The 20142-nt window shown below is 40.7% G+C and overlaps 1 protein-coding gene and 1 long non-coding RNA gene across 5 annotated transcripts in view; one reads left to right on the top strand and one right to left on the bottom strand.

Moving 5' to 3' along the window:
* Positions 1-20142, bottom strand: part of ankrd13b (ankyrin repeat domain 13B) — a 21240-nt gene continuing 1098 nt past the window's right edge. For all 4 annotated transcript variants that reach the window (XM_088381906.1, XM_088381905.1, XM_088381903.1 and 1 more), the window contains 15 exons: positions 18893-19034; positions 11301-11436; positions 10457-10581; positions 9934-9979; positions 9709-9852; positions 9062-9302; positions 7308-7374; positions 6576-6657; positions 6192-6256; positions 5982-6118; positions 3898-4055; positions 3555-3743; positions 3332-3495; positions 1444-1520; positions 1-933 (listed from right to left, as the gene is read on the bottom strand). In XM_088381906.1, coding sequence (XP_088238032.1) covers positions 729-933; positions 1444-1520; positions 3332-3495; positions 3555-3743; positions 3898-4055; positions 5982-6118; positions 6192-6256; positions 6576-6657; positions 7308-7374; positions 9062-9302; positions 9709-9852; positions 9934-9979; positions 10457-10581; positions 11301-11436; positions 18893-19000 — 1944 coding nt within the window. In that variant the 5' untranslated portion in view covers positions 19001-19034 and the 3' untranslated portion in view covers positions 1-728. The remainder of the gene's footprint in view (positions 934-1443; positions 1521-3331; positions 3496-3554; positions 3744-3897; positions 4056-5981; positions 6119-6191; positions 6257-6575; positions 6658-7307; positions 7375-9061; positions 9303-9708; positions 9853-9933; positions 9980-10456; positions 10582-11300; positions 11437-18892; positions 19035-20142) is intronic.
* On the top strand, positions 2051-14722 carry LOC148395315 (uncharacterized). The gene is made up of 3 exons (XR_015859638.1): positions 2051-2369; positions 12084-12211; positions 14191-14722. It is a non-coding gene; the product is annotated as an uncharacterized LOC148395315 (long non-coding RNA).

The following is a 20142-nucleotide window of genomic DNA, read 5'->3' on the forward strand; positions in this document are numbered from 1 at the left end:
TTATTTAAAAGTCGTTCCTTTATTTGACCAGCATACTCATAAAAACATTTGAAGTGATTAAAAAAAATCTTTCTTATCAAGCCGATAAGAATACTTGTGAATTAAAGAGGAACTTTTCTCCTCAAGTTGTGCTGCTATTGGTGAGAAAAGTATTAATTAAAATATTATGGTGTCTGTATCAAAACTGTAGGTCGGCCGTTTCAGTTTTAATTACATTCATAAAACATCCCATCAGCATTTTTGATGTTCAAGATGCTTCATGGTGGAAGATTGTGGGTACCTTTTTTTACACTCAGACATTTCTTCACCTTTTATGAGGTTTGTGCTCCAGTTTGTCACCTCCACATCTGCACTCCACATTGTGAGCCAACTACAGTGTAAATACAGTACATTTGGATTTTTGTGCAAGTAAAAAAAAAAAAAACACACCACTGAACAATTTCACTTTCCTTTTTTTTTCATTAGCATACAATGGGGCAAAGGGTTCAACATTCACGTTACTTCCACCAGGTGATTTAGGCCTAAACCGGTATCGGGTGGTATTTTAAAACTGGCACTGGAGAAGTGCCATGCAGAGAGGAAAGACTAGTGCCAACCATCTTAAATTCATCATTAATCATCCTATCTGGCTTTACGAGAAAGCTCCATTTGAATGCTATAAAAGCACAACAGTCATTTGTTTTTTCTTCCAATCCTTTCCAAATGTGCTTACGATTTTTTTAAACACCTCACTTGTCCATAAGCGACAGCTGGATGATGTGCAGCAGCTCTTCCTCCTCCTTCCGTCGCCTCAGCTCGGCTTCCTCCTGCTCCCGGGCAGACATCTCCATGGCGATGCGCAGCTGCTGGTCGTAGCTGCAGCTGGTGGACTGCTGCTTCTTGGAGGGGGTTGAGGAGAGGCTGGAGGGGGAGCGAGGTTTCATTTGGGGGATCCTGGCCAGGGCGAGACAAGATTAAGATGAGTTCCTTAAAATGTTGACTTTAATTTTCTGTGTGTGATAAAGTGACAACTGCATGGTGAGAAGGATGGAGAGGAAGTTGTATGTGTGTCCATCCGCCGGTCTCCGAAGAGGGAAGATAGCGAGAGAAAAGATAACAAGGCAAAGTCAACATCTGCACACTGGGAAAGCAGGAAACTGTCATCTCCCCCCCTCTTGCTCTCCAAACACACGACGCGTGTGCGTTTGACAGGAGGAGAAACGTACAGGATGTGAGTCAGGGATGGAAAGAAAGATGAAAAGAGGAGGAGGAGAAAAACAATAGCGCAAAAGCAGTGTGAGGAAGTCGGAGACAATGTGCATGAGGGAGCAGGATGCACAGTTTGAAAATCTTTGGGATTATTATTTTTTTTTTTATGATACAATTTAAAATCTAAATGTGAACAGGCCACCATGTAGCTCCGGCCCTGGTTGTGAAGAATGATTGATTGAACTTAAGGCTGACCTCTCCAGGCGACTTGGATCACAAGAGAGGGGGTGTGTTCCAGGCTTGCTATTGGTCAATGCCTCCCAGATGGTCACCTAGAAAGAAATGACACAACCTTTAATTTGTAGACCAATGGAATTTTGCAGGAAATGTCAATCAAGAGTTAAAACCTAATAACATAAATGTTAAAATGTTTTTCATTGATCCAATACACATCACAGTAACGTAAGACTTTTCAATATTTGACAACATAAAGCTGCCACTTTGCCTCCTCCACATTCTCATCCTGCCTGACCTATTTTTGACTCCATATTTGGCTCCATCCACATCTGGAGGAAAGCCAAGAACGATGAGGACCGCCGAGCTTTGGGATTTGGAAAGGCTGCCTGATCTTTGCTCAACAATTTGTTGTTCTTATTCTTTTGCTAACGCTGCATGTTTTTTTAAAAGCCTGCTTTGGATGTAGTTCTATCATTTGCACAGGCAATTTAACACATTTTTTCAAGCTTACTTCAATGAGGGTTGTGTGAGACATTTTTTTTCCCTTTTACATTAGTTTTGCATAGATGCAATTTACCTCCATGCCACTAGAAAGACTCATGCATTGTCATGCATTGTACTGGGAAGCATTTAAAACCCGTGGTGCACTTAAACATGGCATAGTTGACAGAAAGCATGCCTTCAAACTACCAGTGTATTTTGTGTTTTTGGTTATTTTGGTTACCTAATGAGTTATTTGCCGTGTTGTTCGTTTGGGAAATAAACCTGCACGTCTATCAATTCAATAGGTCGCAAACTGTTGCATTTGGATTCATTTTGGATTATTTTTCACGGCGTTTGTTTGGAAATTCCGGATGCGAGGAGGGCAAACTTTTAGGGTTGCTGAAGATGGAGCGGCATCACACCGGGAGAGACTCATCAATGTTGGCCAACGCACGATTTGGGTATGTTTTGATCAGCAATGTTTTTAATCATTTTTTAAAAATATATTTGTATTTATATTTCTTTTCATGAATTGCCATTGTTTATTGGTATGCACACATTCACAAAAAACGCATTGGTAAAATTCACGCACTTTGCTTGCCCAGATGAGTTTGTGGAACACTGCAAGCGTTAGTGCATCTAAAAAAATAACTTTTATCGGTTGATATAAACTTTTCATCTTTTTTTGGGGGGGGAATGACTGAAAAACTTGTGGTTAAATTAACACCAAAAGGCAATGCTGGAAAAAAATGAGCATGTTGGAAAACAAAGAAAGTCTAAATTCTGCAAACTGAATATTATAAAATAAACTATTGTGAAATTGATGGGTGAGAAACATGTAAATGAGGTTGAACATGAGTTTGGCCATTTTAATGGGTTGTGTAAAAACATACATCAGGTGCGCACATCTTTATTGGGGTTATTGCCTGCTGATGAAGCAAGCAAACATGATATGAAAATGAAGAAGCGAAAGAAGAACATTGTCATGCATTCTACTGGGAAGCATTTAAATTCAAAAGTTTTCGACTGTCTCAAATGCCTTTAAACTACCTGTGTTTTCAGTAAAATGCATACGTCCTTATCTTGGTTACATCTATTAGTTATTTGCCATGTTACTTGTTTTGGAAATAAACCTGCTGATCTTTTTTTTTCTTTTTTTAACAAAACTCTTTATCTGCTTAATTTCGTACTTTCAAGTGCAAAGGCACACGTCTTAACACACCATTTATCAGCCCCAGCAATTGACTATATAGGGTGAAGATTTAAGTTTGATAAGATTGCATCTGTGGAGGCAAAAACAAACACTTGAAAACTTTAAACTGTTCAACATGTGCATTGAAAACTTTCGAGAAGGTCAGTGAGGGAACTGTGGGTGCTTTTTAAAGAACACATTCTGAAGGGCATCGCCGTCGCACGTGGTCACCTGATCGTATTCAGAGCCGGCCTCCAGCAGACTCTGTTGAATGGCAAACTGGAGCAGGTCCTCCTCCTCCTCCCTCATGGTGTCTCTCTGTTTGCCTCCAAGCATGGTGTAACCGGACGGGGGCTCAAACACACAAGGGGGGATCTCGCCGGCTCGACACGACACTGCACATAAGGGGGAAGTCAGTGAGTGAATGAGTAAGTGAAGGAGTGAGTGTCCTTACTGGTGGAGCTGGAGCTGGAGACACTGGAGGAGTCGCTGCCAGGCGAGGGTGTGTCCGCCCTTAGGGTGTATCTTTGTCCGCCACCTTCCACCCCGGCTTCGTTGTCAGGGCGCACGCTTGACCCCTCCTCACAGCCGTTTAGGTTGCTGAAGGTTATCCTGGCGTTCAGGATGTGGTAGAGCGGAATCTCTGCAGGGGAGGGGGGGAGCATTTGATGGATTTTCATCCTTTGAAATGAAAACGCTTTTCCTGCTCCCTCACTCCCTCTTTTACTTCCATCTTGGTTTGTTATTTAACATTTTCATCTTTATTCCGGCATCTGTTCTTCCACGTCTGGACTCACCGATCTTGACGGGAAAGCCTGGTGGCAAGCGTAGCATGATGAAGTCCCGCAGCTTGGCAAACAAGGCGTTGGAGATGGCCATGAGGTCGATGATAGGTGCCACTTGTTCTGCTAGCGAAAGAGGATGGGACTCGCACAGCCAGAGCTTTGCCTTGAATCTGGACACAAGAGGTTGACTAATGAACATCCCTTATCTTTTAGCTTTGTCACCACTTATCATCCTCGTGTTTTACATTGTGAATCTTGATTAGTGCTTACACCAACATACATCAGAGAAACTGTTAACGTTGACAGCCAACCGAATCGCGTTGGCCTGATCGATGCCTAAATTGCAAATGGATCTGTGAATGAGCGTGGCATTGAGAACAGCCTTACACATTCTCTCCTCATCATTTAACGTCGCCTTGAATTATGCAGCGATGATCAGTGAGCTGAATACTAAACCAGACAAAGAAGCCTATTCAGTCAAGTGGACAACATTCCACTACCTGGATGCTTCTTGTTCTGAGCTCCCATTTTAAAACGCGACTTAGTGAAGACTTTAAATTATTGGCCCTCTAGGCGATTTATTTGTGGCCCCCGAACTACATATACGTCACTTTCTGAAATGAGACCAGGCCTTCTTTGAGGAGTAGTGAGGCTGATAGGACACCAGGAGATGATTTGAAATATGTTTTCCTTCACTTGTTTTGGGAGGGTAGTATACTGGGACTTGTCTCCATGCCAACGATACACAGACAGCCTGTTATTGGGTCACTGAGTTCACTATTGCGGGTGCAATTTATATCTTTCACTGACACTTTACACGTTGCAAGAGTCTAGATTGCACGAAAATCATGTGTTCCAAGTTCACCTCGAGAAGAAACGAGGAAAGTAAAAATCAATAATTCAAGGGAGAATGGACTAAAAAAATAAAAAAATGCATTTGTTCTGCCTGCAACAAGCACAAGACCCGTGTGCTATAAATATGCAAGGGGCCGCAATGAAAAGTTTCAATTCCAAACATAGAAATATTAAGTGCTTAAAAACAACCCAAAATAAATGCACTGAAATGTTCGTGTCAAGGTGAAAAAAAAAAAAAGTCACGGAAATGACACAAAAAAGCAACATGATTGAATTTGGGGAAAGTCTTAGAGTTAAGCAGCTGTTTAATGGGATAAGAATTAAAAAAAAAAAAAAATTAAATAAAAGCAGAGTACATTCCCTTTGCTCTTAATGTGTTCACTGTTGCCACTGCACCATTAAAACCGAGTTGTTGCGATGACTACAACAAACGAGTTAAGCCTTTTTGTTGTCGTTCATAATGCAAAATATTTTGTTTACGATATTAAAGTATTATTGCTTGTGGCCTGATATGATAAATAATTCATCATGAAAAATAAATGGAAATTCTTTGTGGCCTGCCATCCATTTTTCAGCGGCCAACGGCACAAAGTGACATTCGACACCGCCCGCAAAATTAGTTCCAAGAAAAAAAAAAAGACAGAAAAGGTGGAAGGTTGGCAGAGTCAGAATGAATAAATTGGTTTATATATTATTGTGGCACTTTTCCAGATATGCAAATTTAGAAATAACTATTCAGACCAAAATGATTTTGTTGAATGAATTCAATTCAAGTGGCTCTTAAATCCTTCCATGCTTTTTGTGTGTGGCCCTCAAATGAAAACAGCCCTGCTGTAAATTGTCCATAATGTGAAGGATCATTTGTCTAGTGTTTAAGTGGCCTGCTATTGGCGACCAATCCAAAGTCATCTGGGATTGGCTCCAGATCACCTGCAACTCTAATGAGGACAAGCAGTGTAGAAAATGAATGGCTGGATTCTAATTACTATCCCGGGCGGTATTATTTGGACGTGCTAAATAGGCCCGTGACAGCTAATAAGAAAGCGATTTGGCCGAGGCATCCTCATAAGTCAAATCGCAGCATAAATGTGATAAAATCTCACCGATATTTGTATTTCTTTTTTCTCAGCTTGTCAGCAAGTTGTCGGCCGGGTTTACAGGGAAATATTATTGCACGCGTGGCTGCTCCTCTCTGCTTTTTATGCCAGGCAGTCTTGTCAACCGGAAAACTGCCGCCTCACCTCTGGGTCTTGGTGGTGAGTTGGCACGGGTGGCCGATGTCCCTCAACGTAGGGGAAGAGCCGGGATTGAAGTATTCCTCAGCGCTCAGCGCCGCAGGGTTGGTCACCGCCGGGGTTGACATCTGGGTCACCAGGGCCTACAAAGCCGAGGCGCATGCAGTGAATACAAACAAATATAAGCAGAGGAGAATTCAAGATGTCGATATTCACCCCATTGTTTGGGCCCATGTGTTGCTCTGCAATCCCGAGGAAGTTCTGCAGGGGAGTCTTCCCACCTGCTCACACACAAATAGCCAAGACAACAAGAATTAAAAAAAAAAGAAGATCAAACTGTTGTTTGAAATTACAGTTAACTTTATTACACAAAAATTCTGACTGAACTTTTTTTTTTGCATTCATTCCATATTCTAAATAAATAAATAAATAATTTCTAAAGCATAAAACTGATAAAACTAAAACCTGCTCTAAAAGCTAACGACAGCTAATTGAACTTATAAAACATAAGTCAAAACAAAAGAAAAAAAAAAAGAAAAATCCCAAACCATTATGACTACCATGACAACATCCAGTATTATCTGATAAAATATAGGTAACCTTTAATCTTGTTCTTGTTCTGGTCTGACAGGTGGTCAGTTCTGGTCCTGGTGATAAGCTCCACATTTGAGGCGGCATACACCTAAATATGAAAGAAAAAAAAAGACAAAAATGATTGTGTGGTGATGAGCAAGCTATAAAATACCAAACGACTGCTCGGTGCGATGCTGAAATACGACTCGTTTTTATTACTATAATAAAAATGTAAAAAAAAAACATTAACCTCAAAATAGCAATTTGGCCTCTCACACTATGTTTATGCTTCACAACAGGAAAGTCAAAAAACAACAGCAGAGCGGAAAGTAGCTCAAGCGAGTGTGTCCATTTATGTTCCCAACTCTAAATCAGCGACGTAGAAAATAACAATTACTACTGAGGCCTGTCGGAATTGCTTTTAAAGCGCCGGTGATTGATAGTCTTCGATATGTGACACTTGTCTCTGATCGATCCCTTGCGGCGCTTGAGCAGACAAATGGGGTCTGGGGTATCTACATTGTATGTCTAAGTCACAATAGAAACATCTTTTTTTTTCTTTACGTTCGCTCGTGGACATTAAGACGGGAAAACGGCGACGGGCAGTCTGGTGATACCATCAAGCATCAGAAGCAATCAAAGTATAAAATAACATTACAATTCTTCTGGAAAGCACATTGCAAGAAATATCAACTGAGTTTTGACATTTTTTGGATTGTGTGGACAGTGTGAGAGACTTGACAGGCTGTCAAGTGCTACCTTGGCTTCATATCCGTTCACAGTCTCGGTCTTCTCGCTCCTCCAGCCCAGAATGCCTGTCTTGTTCCTGCAAGCCACAGACTTTACATTAAATACATTCTTTAAAATATATTTATTTTTTAATAGGATTCCCAAATCCTTATCTAAATGTTTGTTATTCATGACTGACTAAAGATATGCATCCCGTGTGTGGTGGATTCACCAGTGAGGCATGCTGACATGCATTCTAAATAAATAATTAGCATGTAGGCAGGGAGCACACTGACTAGAAAAATTCACAACCTAGCCACATACGTATCTGTATTTTCAGTCTTCTTGCTCCCCCTGTGAACTTTTGGTGGACAAGTACCGTATTTTCCGGACTATAAGGCGCACCGGACTATAAGGCGCACCTTCAATGAATGGCCCATTTTAAAACTTTGTCCTTATATAAGGCGCACTGGACTATAAGGCGCACCATTAATGCATCATGTCAGATTTTTTAAATCCAAATCATTCTCCATTTTATCTTTTTTATTTCAACTTCAGACGCAACAAATTACTTTGTAATCACAAAATAATGATCCGTAGTCTTTTTGATTCATGATTCATAGTGTTCAGTGGGCCACTTATGATTGATTTCATGACACAATGCTTCGGGGCAGTTTAAATTTAGGAATTTGGTCCATATATAAGGCGCACCGGAATCTAAGACACACTGTTGGCTTCTGAGAAAATGTCAGGTTTTAAGTTGCGCCTTATAGTCCGGAAAATACGGTAGTCAGACTTGCGTGAATTAATCAGTGCCATGAAGCATTACACTTAAAGACAGCCAAAGTCAAGTGGGCTGTAATAAATGACTTGAGTGTCAAGAGAGGATTAGGCAGATAAGCTTCATTTATTACCTCGTCTTTTTCATTAGAACTGGCCTCACATTTAAGAAACTTTTTTTTCATTTCCTTAATTGAAGATTTGAGTGAAAGGCTGCTGAGTTAACTTATCTTTTTCATGTTTTAATTTCCAATTTAGCTTTGTGATATTTAACTCGGTGTAATTGTTCTCGATTTAAAAAAAAAAAAAAAAAAAAGCAGTGAAGAACGTTTTACATTTCTGAGGTGTATCTGGCCTTTAAGGCACTGTGATGAATTCAAACATATGCTCCAGATGCCAAGCCAATGAATGTGAAGAATGTGTTAAACATTATTAAACCTGTTTAGTATTACAGCATCATATTACCACTAATGGAATATCCAATTTAATCCATACAGTTTAATGCACTCTTGTTTATTATTACTGTACTAATATTCAGATAAATTTTCTTTTGCGGGTGGAAGCACAGAAAGAGACTCATCAAGCTAGGTCAGTATTGAACTGCCCACTAGACACCATAAAAGAAGTGGATGAGAAGTGGATGCTGAAAAAAAAAAATATATGAACATCAGTCATGCATGGCTCCTCTCACCCTCTGTATGAGACAGTGGGGGCTTTAAGTGGCTGCTTCGGCAATAGACTGCAACACCCACAGTGCTATTGCAGGCTGTACTGTATAACAGAGCAGTTGGTTTGTTGTTTCAAATATTTAAGCCATACTGCAAAGATGCATCAAGTGCGTTCACATCCTTAAATGCCCCCCAAGGGCCCCCCCAGGAAAAAAAATCCTAGCACCGCCTGTGATCGTAGATTTAAATGTGTGTCAAGTCTCTAGTGTTTTGAGATTGTTGAGTACTTGAGTAAAAAAAAAAAAAAAAAAAAATCGAGTATGGGTTGCAGCTGACCTCTCAAAGGCGATGTTGCGAGTGTCCAGCTGAGTTGTCACCACAGCGGCAGACAGGCGGGCGGCCACCTGCTCATCACTGGGCTGCGTCCCCCCAAGAAGGCCTAAACCGGCGGGTGTATTGCTGCAGGCGCCGCTTTTTCCCCGACCGGGTGAAAGCGCCGCGAGAGACGAGACGCACAAGGTCTCACAGTACACCAGCTGCCTGTCGTGGTCGACCTCGATCACCTCTGCGTTGGAGTCTGGGGTGGGAGGATGCACGAGCAGGTGCAGATGGAAGATAGGCCAGTTGAAAATGGAGGACGTGACATTTTTCCAAGTATAAATGGTGTGTTAGTGATTGTTTTGAAGAGAGAACGTGTCATTACATCACACGGGCCGCGGAAAAGAAAATAAAGCGGGAGGACATTTTGCAGAATCTGAGTCCAGGGAACGGTTGGAAAAACTATTTAAGATGTAAAAGGAACAGAGATAAATATAAAATGAGAACTGTGGTGCCAGGGGAGAAAAATGAGCACACGTAGTATAAAAAGCATTGAGGGTAAAAAAAACAGTCACACTTTGAGATTTGTTTCATTTCACACTTAAATCTTGCCATCGAAAATGTATGTGAGCAAATATCAGCATTGTTTGTAAATTTTCACAGACCTTGCCCCCTGAAGATGAAGCTCCGATTTCCTCTCTGCCAGGTCATCTGCTCAAACCCGGTGAGAGTCGTGTCAACGCGGAGACACTGACCACTCTTCCAAACTCTATAGGTGTCACTAGGGCAGATTCGAGACACGAGGGGTACTGAGGAAAAATAGAAATAGATTCAATGTATAGATAAAATCGAGGTCAGTCACTAGAATGAAACGCGGTGTACTGACTGACCCCAGCTAGTAAACTCCCATTTCATCTCCACATAGAAGTCCTGGGCCTGCACACACAACAGAATGCAACCATTGGCGAAAACAAAACAGTGATGAATGTGGAGAGTTGCCGAGTTAATGGCTTTATTTACAGACATTTGCAAGTGTGTGACTTGAATGCACGAATAGGTGTGAGGGGTTTGGTATCTACGATGGGGGGATACAACAAATACAAATCCTGCAAAAACAGGTAATATGTAGTTACTACTGATGTCAGTAACATTCACAGCAAATGCATTAAAATCAAATCTAAAAATAGGAAAGCATGTCAGAAGTGCAAGCAGCAATATGTTTCTCAATATCATATCCCCTAGATGACTAAATTATTCATGGGTTTTAAAGAGAGCTAGGAATACTCCATTTTCATGTGAAAATAAAGTCGTGAAATCAAAATCTATAATTCAAATGAAGGCATCACTGCTTCAAAGCCATTTTTGGTGTGGGGTTATTATATATTTTTTTTGCATGTTTGTGAGAAATCCCACTTGGCGCAGTCGTTCCAGCAGGACGGGGATACCCGCCAGTCTCTTGGCGGTCCTCTGGTAGTCACGGTAACGCAGTACAAGGCGCACCAGCTCCGGATCTCGAGTACTCACTGCCTCCTGAAGAACTGAGAGATAGAGAGAGGGGTGACAAAGAAAAGCCCAATCACTGAGGCCTCATCTAAAATTGATGTGCATGAGCAGTTTAAGGCGGCAGCCAGAAGCTGAAGTAGGTCAAAGGAAAATTTATGAATAAGAGCAGTTTTGAACTCATTCATCAGGTAGCCACTTTGCTACTAATCTCAAAGCTTGCTTGGCAGCAAAACAAAGCTATAATAAAATCTTTGCTACTACCGATTGTTACCATTGCACTTGTGATTAAACTTGCTAAGCGGATTGCACTTTGTCTCAGTCGCTCTAGTATATTTTTCAGGTCAGATATTAAAGTTACTTATTCAAGTGTGAAATGTACTAACGTATTTTCCGGACTATAAGGCGCACCTAAAGACCTAGAATTTTCTCAAAAGCCGACAGTGCGCCTTATAGCCCGGTGCGCCCTATATATGGACCAAATTCCTAAATTTAAACTGGTGGTCCGCTGAAGACTATGAATTATGAATCAAAAAGACTATGGATCATTATTTTGTTAAAAAAGATAAAATGGCGAATGATTTGATTTGGATTAAAAATCTGACATGATGCATTAAGTCCGGTGCGCCTTATATAAGGACAAAGTTTTAAAATGGGCCATTCATTGAAGGTGCACCTTATAGTCCGGTGCATCTTATAGTCCGGAAAATACGGTAATAAAGAGCATTAATTAAAATAAATATAATAATGCACTCACCAGTCCAGCCGTTCCGATTCTCCTTGCTGACATCAGCTCCATATTGCAGCAGAACTCTGGCACAGTCCAGGTGGCCCAGTGTGACAGCCAAGTGGAGAGGAGTTCGACCCCGGGGATCCAAAGACTCTAAATCAGTCTGGGGAGGGGTCAGGGGGGTTGAGGTAGTCAGATACAAAAAGAAAATAACGTGACGTGACATCAGATAGCAGACTATATCTGAAATGCATTACAGTATGTGTCACTCCGAAGGTGGGAGAGAATTTAAATCTAAAAGGAAACATCAGCAAGAAGGTGACAGCGGAGGTGGAGAGGGAGCTGGTGACAGGTGCTAATTGATCTGTCATGGCCGCTACATTGCTCAGCATCTTATTTTGGGGATGTTAGATTTGAAATCTCTGGTTCAACCATGGTCTCTTTTTCCGCACCCATCCCAAGGTTTTTATTTTTGCTTTGGTTTATACGGAATTTATTGAGTGTCAGGTATGGTTAAATTGAGTTCAATAGCCCATCAAATTTAGTTGCCTTGATTTACAGAAGGCAAATGAAAAAGCAGAATTCATTTAGCTTCTACAAGCATTTTTATTTGGTGAAGATATTTAACAAGTTGGCACACAGCTTCCTGAAGAGTAAAATCATTAAACGAGGCTGAATTATTTTTTGCACATAGAAGAAAGGTTAAATTGCCAAGTATGTAATTCTCAATGTAGTACTCGTCTGTCAAATGGCTCGTAACATATAACACAAATTATTTTTCTCATGGTTCCACATCCCAATTCCTCTCAGACATGATAGTGGGCATTGGAAAAGATGAAGCTGTCAGCTCATGTGGAACATGACGCCTGGTAATTCCCCAAACGCCGCCATGCTGCCTTCAGATTTCATCCTTCCAAGTCTCCGGAACATCACATTAGGTGCGCTTCATCGCCGTCTGCTTTTGAAGCCCAAATTGAAACCATTTTGCTATGCATCTGAATGAGTGATCCATTCTGGATTATATTTGGAGCGTATGTTTTTTTATTCTAGATAAATATTGGGATAAGATCATTTAAATGCATAATCACAACACTTAAGCTTAAAATTGCCCAAAATTTCTTTTTTACTGGAACATGTACTGTGATATAAAAAATCAAGCCTGCGATTATAATAATAATAATAATAGATTAATAATAATAAATAAATGTGAACCATTAATTCAGTAAGACATAATGTGTTGTCTAGAATAAAATCAAATGACACTGATATAACTTGATAAAGTTGATCTATTTGCTCTCCATCTACTCACTCGGCGTTTAAGCGGCCACCATGGAGACACGGGTAGAGATAGACAAGCAAATGTGGATGGAAAACCTAGAATGGGAGGAGTGGAGTGAAAAGTAGAGCATGCAGCATGGAGGGAGGCTGAGAAGTGAGCTGAAGGAGAGATCAACAAGACTCCCTCGGGTGCTGATGTCGACCGGGGAATAGGCAGAGGAAGCATCGTTGCGATGCAGGAGAAGCGAGACGGACGACAGTTTACTTGTGTGTGCTGTGCAGCAACAGTGTGATATGCAAATGAAGTCACTTTCCTTGTCTCGAAGGACACTGCGGACGCCGTATGGCGGAGCTCATGAATGTGAAGAACTATCAAAGTCACAGGAAACATTTTACAATCCAAACTAAGCCTTCTATTGTTTAACAATAAAGCTGAATAGCTGGAGGAAAATGCAAAATTGTGCAAGCCTCTAAAAAAGTAATATTTTGTTTCATGAAATGGAAACTGGATAAGCAGCATGTGCCCATTTCACAAATCATCATAGACAGCAGTCGCCAATCATTAATTCAATGTTCTCTCCTTTTAAGGACGTCTGTAATGCTGGCGATTATCAATTTAAGCCCATTTTATAGCTGTACTTCATTTCAATTACTACAGCTAGCAGGATGGAGGTTGATGGCTGAGCTGAAGAGACACAAGAGGAGCCCGAGGGTGAACGCAGATGAGTGGATGCTGGGAAAGAATAGACAGAAACGTGGGAAGGCGGAGGCAGACACAGCAATTGCCATATGTGTATCAGAAAATTGTGTTTTATATAACATGAAACAGGGTGAGGGCAGCACGGTGGATTGCTGGTTAGCATGTTTGCCTCGCAGTTCTGTGATGCAGAGTTGCAATCTTGGCCTCTGCATAAATATGATGGCACAAAACTGCCGAACTGCAAACCAACATTAAGTCCAAAAAGATATTTTGTGCATGTTTTAAGAGCTAGTGTTGTGTGTCGTAAATGACAAAAAAAGAAACAAGGCCATCTAGCCATTTTGAACAAAAGTGGTCTGTGTTGTTACGATCGCTTGCTCAAGAACAAATTGAAATAAAAAGGCGAAGGAAGGAGAAAGCTTTTTTTGGTCACACCTCAGACAGAATTATTTTCAACATCAAATAACAAGGAGGCATATTTAGGCTTGAAACATTATTTGAGTTCATGTCAGTTCTTTAGTGTGTCACAAATAACCACGTTCTTATTTTTAGCTCAAATGACACAATCGACAGAGAGCATTGCTGCTCAGAAATAAAAACCCATGATGGGAATGAAAGTCATATGAAGTCTTGCTTTGACATCCACGTAGCGAAACATTTGACTAAGTGGTGCTGACGGTTCAAGAATGACTTGAACTTGACAAGGCCAAACCTTATTAACTCCTCATTAGTGATCTTGATTGAGTTTCTCTCTCGTCAGCATAAAAAGGACTCATTTGACCGACCAATACACAGAACTAAGCCCAAGAAATGGAAACACTATAGAAGGAGAAGTCGAGATTTTACAGTCCTTTACAACCTTTTTTACACAACTACAGATTCCAATATCCGGAATTCAAACAATTACTGTCAGTAATTTGAATGTCATCACTTTTTTAGATCGTGGAAGAAGACCAAGCAAGCAAGGAAGAACCCAAGCTGATTCTTCTCCCCATTGAGTGGAACCATAGTGTCACCGTCCACAATGAGGCAAGTTTTTATCCTCATGAACTTCAGAGGTGGTGGGTGACATTTATGGACTTTAAAATGAACCCAAGCAAAGAGAGCCTTCAGGCCCCTAATATCTTTTCCAGTGTTTGATGATGTCACATAAAACTCATCCAACCTTACTTTGCCTTCCTAAAAACGATCCCTCTATAAGTTATGAGAATGGAATTGTTGGAAATGGGCTAACTGGGTTCCAACACATAACCTCTCATTCCATTTTCAATTATTGTTTGTACGATTTAATTTTGAAAGGTGGACTTGATCATCGTCATTTCCTGCTTGATGATTATTTCATATGTATTTGTCCTCAAAACTTGATGAGTTTTTATCAGCGCATTTGAGAGCAAAACTACTGTTATGGAATTCTGCAGATTTATCCATTTGCATAAAAAAGTCACTAACAAGGTCTTTTATTAAACTATTATTGTTTGAATGTGCTGTTTGCATCTGCTGCTTCCCACAACACGTCGGCGAGATGGAGGCGACATATACACATTAACACTAATTATGACAAAAGTGCCACTTAAAGCTAAGTGCTAAAGTCCACGCGACCTGCAGAAATGACAGAGGAAAAAAAAAAAAACGACAGAGAGCACTGAAATCAGCTACAGAATGGACTGTACTTTAAAATCTCTTTATGATTTTTTTTTTTTTTTAAAAGCATTGTTGCAATAACCAGCAGTTTCTGGATATATATATTGTTTTTGCTTAACTGTGCTTTACAGTCAAATTCTGAGCACCCCCCCAACACACAAACACACACACACACACACACACACATCCTCAGTACTGAGCGCAATGACTGCATTATTGATATGCATTTCTAGCGATGGCATCTGCTCCTTCTCCCACACCAGCCCGCTCCCCCTTTCCTCACTCACTGTGTTCGTGGCCCAATGCAGCTTGGCAGGTACTTAGGCCAACATCAATCATTCATTCAAAACACACACATGCACACACAAAAATGGCCATGCATATCCGAAAGGTAATCTCCCCCAAATGTTTGGCCCACATGGGGAGAGAGAGAAAGAAGAGTTGCAAAATAAGTTTTAGTTCTCCCCAGCAAAGATGCAAGACTGCCACGAAACGCTGATTCATGTCGCCGACTCCGACAGCTGTTTGAGCGTAGCAAACGTGGGACAATAACTCAAAAAACAAATTGACAAAACATCACGGATGAGTTTTACTTGCATCGGGGACTGCGAATTGGAGCGCTGGAAAGTTACACAAGCAAAACCTCAAAGTGCGACAGCTGACCTACATTGCAGATTTTTTTTTCTTTAAATGTTTCACTGCATTTTAGTCACGCTAACTGTTAATTTACAAAGGCAGACATTAAGGTATTATTTGACTAATTTAACACTTTGGTTATTGATACATGAGCCTCATTGACATTCATTCCACACGAGGGATACTGCCTCGACTTTTTAATCCGCGACATCTTGTTTTGACTTCCATCCCTTGCTAAGCTTGCTTTCTTTTCCCCAATCGAATCTCATTTGCATTTTCTTTTATCACTTACTGTCAATCTTGAGCTTGTTCTGTCTCCTTCTGTTAAAAGGCTTTCTGCAACTTAACTAAATGTGACCCCCCAACCATTGTAGCTTCTCTTTGTGGCTTCTTCTCCTGGCTGCAATTAGGACTTCGGGTTTCATTACACTGAGGAAAGTAAGAGGGCCGAGGGTGGGGTTAATCAATAGGGGAAGAAGGATGGTAGAAGTCGGAGAAGAGGAAAAGAGAAGCCCGTCACAGACAACCTGTGAGCAATAATTAATGGCTCTTTTCCCTTAGGTCAGCTGATAAATCTTGCGCTGATTTACCATTAACACCTCACGGGTTGTAATGAGAGCCCTGCTTCCATTAAATAGTCTTTTGCTTCAGTTTAGCACACAACCCAATGGAGCCCAGAGCAAATTTCAAGTTGTCAGAGCATCCCATGTCAGGATGTGGAGAAGAGCTGGCCAATGACACACCACAACAAAGCTACCGTCGTTCCATCTGCACATCTCACAAGCCAGTTGGATGTTCCGCCACCATTCCACGGCAAGCCAAATTGAATTATTATCTGACATTTCTTTTTTTTTTTTAGTCAGACACACTGTGCTCCGGATAAAGACATCCCCCCTCTCTCTCTCTCTCTCTTCCTCACCATATTTGTGCCTCCTCTACTTCATTTTTCACATGTTGCCCGCTTTTACTTTTCCACTGCTTCTGCCAACTTGGTTATTTACACAGGAGAGCACAGCTGAGATTCATTTCTGAGAAACGTCTTTTCTCTCCATAGCACACATCCTTCAGATTGGACTCCTCTCATAGAACCTTTTTCCAATTGTCGGCTGTTGATAACATGCCCTTTTTTAGGCTAAAGCTTGTCGAGTCAGCCACTTGCCACATAAATAAAGTGATGTGCTTTTCAATATCGGATGATTGTGAATAAGGAGAGTTTGATCAGAATTAGTGTATCGATGCGGAGTGGAAATAAATCCCGCATAGCGTCGTCCTGCTTTAAAAGTATAAAGAGAGGTATAGATTTTTTTTTTTTTTAATCTACTGCAGTTGATTGGACTGCTCAATTGGACAAAGAGTGTGATATCATTGGAAATGCGTTGGATTGCAAAGAGGAATAATTCGTCCTCTTCTTTTGCTTGTTTTCTTCTCACATTGACTTCTAACATTAGGGATCTTTTTTTACCATTTAATTTTAGAGGTGCATGAAACTGGCCGCAAGATAATTCATTTACAGAAAGAATTTTGTAGGATATTCTAAAAAATGGAAAAACACAATTTGCCGCAAAATAATTCATTTATAGAAAGAATTTTGTAGGAAATTCTAAAAAATGGCACACAAACTTTTACTTTAGGAGAAAAAAGCCCAAGCCCAGGCACAATACGCTCTACAAATATCAGCCTACATTGTTATTAGAAGGTTTTCTCAGCTTACACATGTGACGTTGGAATCCATTATCACCAATTGGCACTTATACTTGCACCTTAGAAGAGGTGATGCAAATGAAGGCAGGTCATTTCACAGTCAGTCAGTATATGCTCTTGGTAAGCTTCTTTGAAAGATTCCATTGTCCATTCATTTCCTCAAATAGAATCCGGGCTTGTTTAGTCACTCAGTTGTGAGCTTTACTTGACTTTTAAACAGTTATAGGTGGATGTAATTATTTCCTTTTTTGGTTCCTCATTGTCATCAGTCATACATTTTTCTGAACATTGCAGCCAAAGTGGTTTGGATAAATACGGGCGCTTTGGTTGAACTTTGTGACTTTGTTGTTGAATTTACTCGGGTGTAGTGGTCTGTACGAAATTCTGTCAATGTGAAGTGTACTGCTTGTTACATCCATGGCGAAACTCAATGAATCGCTCTGTTTTAAACAAAAAAAAAAAACCTCTTGACTTGTTTGAAAAGAGGTATTTATAGATAACGTGCGCAAGGGAACAAAAGGAGAGGAACAGAGAAGGGGAACTGTTTATTCTGCTTTGCTACCTGTCTTCCTGTCTCATCACACCTTGCTCTGATCTGACATCAGATTTAGCAGGATGACTACTGAGATTTAGAACCTAAGAGTATTTTTCTGAAGTTAATGATAAAGGAACAAAGAATACTTGAGTGTGTGGAAATACTTAAATAAAGAAAACTCCACCCATGTTTCTAAAAATGGACTCATGGAACATATTAGGAAGACATCTTAATATGATGTCAGCCATTTTTTTTTTTTCCTAAATCTGCTCGTCCTGTGGTTGGTTGATGGAAGATATTGTATGTCAGGCAGGTATAGAATTGGATCCTTAAATAGCCATAATTTTGAAATGTGGGCTACTTTATGTATTTTGCTTCAAACAGAAAGCTCTACATGCTTTTGTGTGTTAATCATGCACACTTTATAATGTTGTCACTTGAGACTGATGCATGCACTCAAAACCTATCCTGCAGAGCATCTCTTATATAATGACATTGAGTCTTAATGCCTTTGTTTTACACATAAAAAAAAATAATGTGTCCTCTTCAATGTAACTCACTTACATGAAACTACAGTTTATTGCTTTCCTCTCAGCAAAGTATTACACAATAAGTGCAAACATGTTTGACTTTTTTTTTTCAGAACTGTACTCCCACATCTGCTTTGTGTCACCCACTCACAATTGGTGAAAAGATGAATAGAAGGTTTTGTGGGTGCAATGTTGCTGCAAATGTGCATGCATTGCATCATCATCACCAGATTGACAAAAAAGATTCAATTACAACTCATTCAACTTCATACAAAACTGGTTAGTAGGTTTTGGAGGACGAAATCATCATGCGCTGGGGGTGACTATAGCAGCGTTTAAAAAAAACAAAGGTTACACTACAATGAAAAGAGGACAGAGCACAATGCAAGAAAAATTACACGCAACAATTAAAAGCACTACCACCAATTACCGAGCAGCTAAATGAAGCGTTCCCAAGATGCCACCTGCACCACCTTATAAATCTCCACCGACTCGAGCGCGTGCACAAAACACGCCCAACAGACGCCGCAAATAAAGAATCAGGCCCTATGGACAGAATATGAAATGGATGTGTTTTTGAAAAGGCTGCTCCTCTCACCTGCTCGTTGGCTGTCAGCTCTTTTTCCAGCTGCCTGTGCTTGTTGTGCCACACCAGATAGTGGAGAGGATAGCGACTCTTCTCCGGAGTTTTCTTAGCAGAAATCATCCTCGTTCATAGTTTGCCTCTTCCTCCGGCTTCACTGTGGATGGTAAAAGGATACTTTGTGAGTGATGCTCGCTATAAGCTAATCATCATGCCGCCGTCGTCCGGAGTCCAGAAGCGTGTCGGGCGTTTGGTTAACGGCGGAACCCGCTGACAACGGTTGCTTGGGTCGCGCGGCGAAATGTGGCTTATTTCTTCACCACCCGCTTGGCCGCCTCTTCCTCCCTCCCCTGCCTACTCCATCTCTCCTCCTCTCTCTTGCTCTCCTCCCATCCGCCCGCTGACTGAGATGCGCTGACAAGCTTGCAAGCAAATGTGCTCATAGTCAGCCAATCCGCTCCGAGGGATGCTGTGATTGAACTTATGTCTCAAAATAGGCTGCACAAAATAATGAGCAAACAAAGATTCAAGGAGGCACGTAAAATGAGTAAAAGCAGACTATGCCTATTTATTTTCTTTTATAAGCTGCTCTAATGTTTGCAAGCATTCATGGGCAATCCTACTATTTATTTATTCCTGATTCACTGCCTCTATAATCCAATTATCCAACAGGGCTGACCAAAATGCTGAGAGTGGTCACCAGTCAATCACAGAGCACTTGACTTGACAGACAACCTTTCACGTAATTACTGAGTGGGAACTGATCCCACACTGCTTTATAATTTAAGCAAAGCAGTAAAATGTTTTAATTATGAACTATATGTAGCATAAGTAAAAGTGGTTAACATATGTGTCTCAATCAACAGGTCCCGTGTTTGACGTTTGTGGCTTTAAATTGTGAGTTTGCATATTTTCTCCAAAACCTCATTCAAATCTCAGGGAACTAGACGTCTTGCAAGTCTAAAAGTCATAAGGAAGTGTGAGCTAGCAGGTTGGGTGATCATCACCAATCTTTTTGGACACTGAGTAACTTCTTTGTTTGTTGGTATCATTGTGCATTATTGACTTTCTGACCATGATCTTGCCTTTTGGTCCTCTTGTGGCCGAAAAAAAAAAAATCAATACTTTTGAACTGAAACATAAGTTCTCCTTGGCTAATTTTGAATCTATTGGGAAATTGTGACACTAATGTGTGCCCTTTGAGGAGCAGAAATAGAACGGCCTAAATGTTTAGATTATAACGGTCGTATTAATGCTTGACTGCT

Source organism: Syngnathus floridae, chromosome 7 (assembly GCF_059516105.1).
Source record: "Syngnathus floridae isolate MCC-2025c chromosome 7, RoL_Sflo_1.0, whole genome shotgun sequence".
Classification (NCBI taxonomy): Eukaryota; Metazoa; Chordata; class Actinopteri; order Syngnathiformes; family Syngnathidae; genus Syngnathus; species Syngnathus floridae.